Genomic DNA, 5,043 nt, shown 5'->3' on the forward strand with positions numbered 1-5,043 from the left:
CTTTACTACTGGGCTTTACTACTGGGCTTCTCCATGGAAGAGAAAGAGCTTTCAACTAGTGGAACCAATGAGGGCCCAGGGCCTTGGAGGGTAGATTTGGTTGTACAGTATTACAAAATATGTTTAAGAAAAAACAGCCCAGGCCTCCCAGTAGCCCAAGTGTCAGCTGGTCCAGTGGCTCGACCTCTACATGTAGGTGTTGGACAGAGAAGGGGGAGAGAGTGATTGCTGGGCACTGGTCTCAGTTCATGATGGAGCAGCGTAAGATTTTCCCTGCCCTGTGAACATGTACATAAACATAGCCCCCCCTCCCCTCAGCCCTGCTCTGCTGCAAGGAACTGGCTGAGAGTAAGTGACAGCTGGGCACAAAGTGTTCAGTGAGACCAGTTATGGGGTCTAGTGCAGTGAAGTCAGTCATTCATTTAGGACCTGTTTTCACACAGGGGCAAGGAAAAACCAGAAACTTCTATCTCACCCTTTAAACTGGGATATTCCAACCTACACAATTACCTGTAATGTGTCTCAGCTCAAAAGAGGCAGCTTCTGCTAAGGTTTGAAGTACAGAAAACATACAGTGCAGCTCTTCTCTTAGTTCAAGCTCAGAAGATTTCTAATTGAGAGGCAGAAACATCTGCAGTGAGGAAGGCAGCTATTGAAAGAATTCCAGGAGCATGAGACTGAGTTTGCAGAGCTGAGTGCCATCAGTTTCCTTTTCTACTGATATCTTCTTCCTTCAGCGCAAACTTCCTCCTTAGGACCTCAGAGATAAGGAGGGCTGGGTCTTCCTCCTTCAATAAACTCCGGTTCCTAGAGACACAATAATAGCTTATATTTACTGAGTACTTACTCTGCCCTGGGCAGTGTTTTGTGTGTTGGAATACAATCTCATTTAATCCTCACAACACTCTTATGAGGTGGGAGCTACTACAATTCTTTTACAGATGAGGAAACTGAAGCACATTGAGGTTATGAATTTACCCAAAGTCATTAGTCACTCAGTAAGTGGTGAATCCACAGTTCAAAACCAAGCTTGCTGGTTACAAATTTCATCTCTTAACTAGACATGGCTTTGCTATTTCCTAAAATGGCTACAAAATGTGGGCAAACCTGTTGGTATTGGCCTGTGGTGGCTAAGCTTCTGCTCCCACCTTCTGGCCCTATCTTTTCTTAGTAGCATTTCCCCAGGTCAGCAGGGGAAGTGACTGATGACTCTTGGCTGTTCTGACATTTATTCGTTCTGGGGAAAAGGTGTGCTGAGGATTTACTATTACCTCGTCTCCCTGTCAGGGAAACTGAGAGGTTTTTTATAAGCAATCCAGAATTTATAGTAAAATGTTCACATCATAAGGGACCCGTGGGAACAAAACCAGTTTCAGATTAGGGTAGGTTCAAATTACCTGATAACATCAGGTATTTTCCTGGAAAATAGTTGCTTGAAATTCTAGTGAACTCTTACATACATACATCCTCATGAAAGCATTTTGTTGGTCATTATGCTAGATGTAAAGGCCAAGATTGATTATTAAACCTTGAAAACAAAAACAAGAGGACCTGCCTTCAGTCTGTCACATTTCTGAACGCTGATGATGGCGCTACTTTCCCATTAGTCATCAACTCAGCTCCTTAGTCATCAACCCCCAGCTCCTTCTATCAACAAAGGAGGAAAGGGCCCAGGACACAAGTGAGAAGGGCTTGGCAGTAGGGGGTCACAGATCTAATATGGTACAAGAGGCAGGTATAAGAAAGTTGGAGAGTCCAATCTATAAAACACTGACCAGAAGAAAAAGGCTCAGTGTGGTCCCAAAGCAGCAGCAGCAGCTGAATTTGGGAATGCAGGAGACCAAAGAACTGCGGGTCTGTATGGCCAGAGAAGGAAGGTAAAAGTAACTTTCCTACAGAATCGACTACCAGGACCCTTGGCTAGTTTTCAGAAGAAAATGGGGCCACAAAGGGATCTTTGTGCAAGGTGAGTCACTATTCTTTTAAGAGGAACTTCATCAGCTCAGGAGATAGCCCTCACCTCCCCACCCCCCAAAACAGCTTTTTAACTGCATTAACAAATACAGCTGCACATCTGGCCTCTGGATTTTGAGGTCTGGATGTCAAATATTTCAATGCCCAGGAACCTGCATTTGAATAAGCTCTTCTGGTATGTCCTGTGCAGTAGGGAAACACTGCAAGGTGGTGACTCCCTCAGGCTGGAGCTCTAGGGCTTCTCTGCTAGATGAGTTTCTCGTGGTAGGTATTTCCCACATCCCCTTACACTGACATCAGAAACACCTAGAGCTCTACTCCTTGGGGGTTCTGCTTTGGTAAGTTTAAGGTGTATTTTTTTAATAAATCTGAGCAATTCTGATAGGCAGCCAGGTTTAGGAACTACCTAGGAGTCTCAAAAGCCTTGTTCGTAAATCTCTGAATTTGCAGGGCTGGTTTGAATAAGGGACCACTGTGTTTAAAGGAAATGTTCCTTTCACCAAATAAGTCTACTTTTTTGAGATACTAAAATAACTATTACGCAATTATGTTTTGAAGGGTGGGGCATGAGGACACTTGTCACTAGCAGTATGAAAACTGAAGTGGTGAAGCCCCTCTGGGGGACAGAAGCTGGATTAGATGAGCCTTCTTATAAAATCCCTATTAGTCTAACAACATTTGGTTGGGTTAGATCACCCCAACCAAATGTAAAGTGTTGCTCTTTCCTCAAACTGGGGACCCAGGCACCAGCAAGCAGGCAGCAAGCTTTGTGAATGAAATAACACATGACTACTATTGAGGACTTACTATGTAAGTACTTTCTATTAGATGATTGGCCACAGGCAACTTAAACAATAAACAGATCATCACAGCTCCTTATAATATACTTACAGATCTTGGCTCTGCTTCACCCGGTGAAAGTCCTTTAGGATACCCATCATATCTGCAAAGCTGCTGGCCTTGGACAGAGAGACGCAGTCATCTTCTTCAGACGAGCTGCAGGTAGCCTTGTGTTCTGGTTTGCAACATTCAGGGCTGGCAGAACAAAGCAGGGGGACTGATGGAAGCTCAGGGACCTCTACCTCGGTCTCCTCGGTGATGTCACTAATGACAAAGGAAGTTGTAGAGTGGAATGAGGATCCAAAACAAGGTAAGGGAGAAGAGACATTTGAACTTCCTGGAGATAAGAAATCTGGCGTTAATGAAGCCGAAGCTGAAAGAGAAAACAATAGGCATGGATGGACATTGGGGCTAAAATACAGCAGTTACATCTCCCTGCAAGCACTGCCTACCAAACATTCATTTCCTAGGCTGACACCATGACATCCTGGGTTCCTCCACTACCTTCCCCTCTCAGGATCTCAAGAAGATGTAGCAGTACTGGGCTCTTCCAGTGTTCCAGGAGGGCAGAAGAAAACCACCCCATAAGGGCCTTGCCTCCTAAAAGCTCCCATTCTGCAGTGGGCTGTGGAGTGACAGCACTCTTTAGACTGAAACAGTGCAGAACCAAGGCCTGAATTTGTCCTTTTCTCTTAACTAGGCCAGTGCTTCTGACTGTGCTCCTTTGAATCCAGCTATCTGTGACTGAAAGAATTGTTCTGAAGCAAAAAACCAGAATGGTGATGGTCCTCCTAGTGCCCAGATTTTAATGGATAGAATTTCCTCAATTTCTAAGTTTCTAGGGAACATTCTAGGGACAAAAAAGTAGCCAACAAAGATAAATGGAAAATTCAGGTCCATTTCCTCTATAAAACTGCCATATGAGGGAATTAAATACATGAAGATTTCAAAGAGAACACCGTGATTTTTATGTGTTCTACCAACTGACAAGGTTTGGGAGCTATGACTACGAGTCAGTGAGGAGCAAAACAGTGAGAATGGGAGGAATATGAGGGTTAAACACTGAGCACTTTGGGAGAGATCCACCTGTTAGTATTTCCTGCATCTGGTCATCCCATTCATTTCCAGTGGTTCTGCCTTAACTGCAGGCAGAAAGGTGGAGGAATGGGTGGAGGGTCTCTGCTGGAAAAGGCAAGGAAAGGGGAGACAGGTGCTTACAAAGAGGGATGTCTCTTAGTTGTAGGGAATGCTTATTTCTCATATTGAAAAGGGAAGCCATGAGCGCTCATGGAAGACATGATCTTAAAGACACTTGGAAGAGAGTGTTGGTTTTTGTGGCCAAGGCAGGGAATCTGCCTGGGGCCCCAAGTTAAGTGAAGATTTTGTTCCTAACCCAACCAGTCAGCCCCAAAATGGCTGACGGAAACCATGCAAAGATTGTAACAGGCTAGCCAGGCCTCATGGCAACCTCAGAGCCCTAGGCCCGAGCACCCCCGAACCAAGGACCATCCTTATCCCTATCCTGTCCAAAAGCTAAGCAAAAAGGAACAGCCTGCTACATCCTGGTCCTAGCTCAGGGGCTCTTACCTGCATCAGCTGCCACTATTTTAGCAATCTGGCTGCGCAGGTGGCTCAGCTCCTCCTGCAGCTCTGTGGTGCGGCTGAGGGCCGGCAGGGCTGGCTTCTTCAAGGCCAGGAGCCTCTCCTCCGACCCACGGAGGTTGGGCACTGAGGCATTGCGCTGAATGACGATCAGAGGGCTGGGCTTCCAGGTGTGCCTCAGGGGGCGTGTATCGCTCCTGGACCAGGGAAAGACAGTGTGTCAGAGAGAGTGGGCCACTGCACTGCTTCCAAAATTCCTTCAACCACTCCTACACGAGTAATACAGCCAGGTTCTGCTCCCACTCTGAGCCCACAGCTCTCATTCCTGTTGCCCTTCACCTCTCACTCTTCCTGCTGCCTACCACCTCATCTGGGAAGAAGCTTTTCATTCCCCAGCCAGCAGGCTATTGCCTCCGCTACCTGACCCGGGCATAAGTCTCCTCTTCATCCGCAGCAATCCAGGCGATGTCAGCCAGAGTAGGGACTGGGGGCACATCCCTCAGACAGAGGTCAGAGATGTTGGGCAGGGTCTGTAGGGAAGCAAAATTCATCAACATTTACTGCCTTCATGATGAAACAACTGGAGACTGAGCAAAATACAAAGGAGGAACACCTAATGTGTAGGGA

At 46.3% G+C, this 5,043-nt stretch overlaps 1 protein-coding gene across 1 annotated transcript in view; it reads right to left on the minus strand.

Annotated features, from left to right (window-relative positions):
- Positions 1-5,043, minus strand: part of MTFR1L (mitochondrial fission regulator 1 like) — an 11,606-nt gene that overhangs the window by 198 nt on the left and 6,365 nt on the right. The window contains exons 4-7 of the mRNA XM_007459136.1: positions 4,837-4,946; positions 4,402-4,613; positions 2,866-3,187; positions 1-807 (exon numbers count right to left, since the gene is read on the minus strand). The exon at positions 1-807 is cut by the window's left edge and continues 198 nt beyond it. Coding sequence (XP_007459198.1) covers positions 702-807; positions 2,866-3,187; positions 4,402-4,613; positions 4,837-4,946 — 750 coding nt within the window. The 3' untranslated portion in view covers positions 1-701. The remainder of the gene's footprint in view (positions 808-2,865; positions 3,188-4,401; positions 4,614-4,836; positions 4,947-5,043) is intronic.

This window comes from Lipotes vexillifer, unplaced genomic scaffold (assembly GCF_000442215.2).
Source record: "Lipotes vexillifer unplaced genomic scaffold, Lipotes_vexillifer_v1.1 scaffold496, whole genome shotgun sequence".
NCBI classification, from domain to species: Eukaryota; Metazoa; Chordata; class Mammalia; order Artiodactyla; family Lipotidae; genus Lipotes; species Lipotes vexillifer.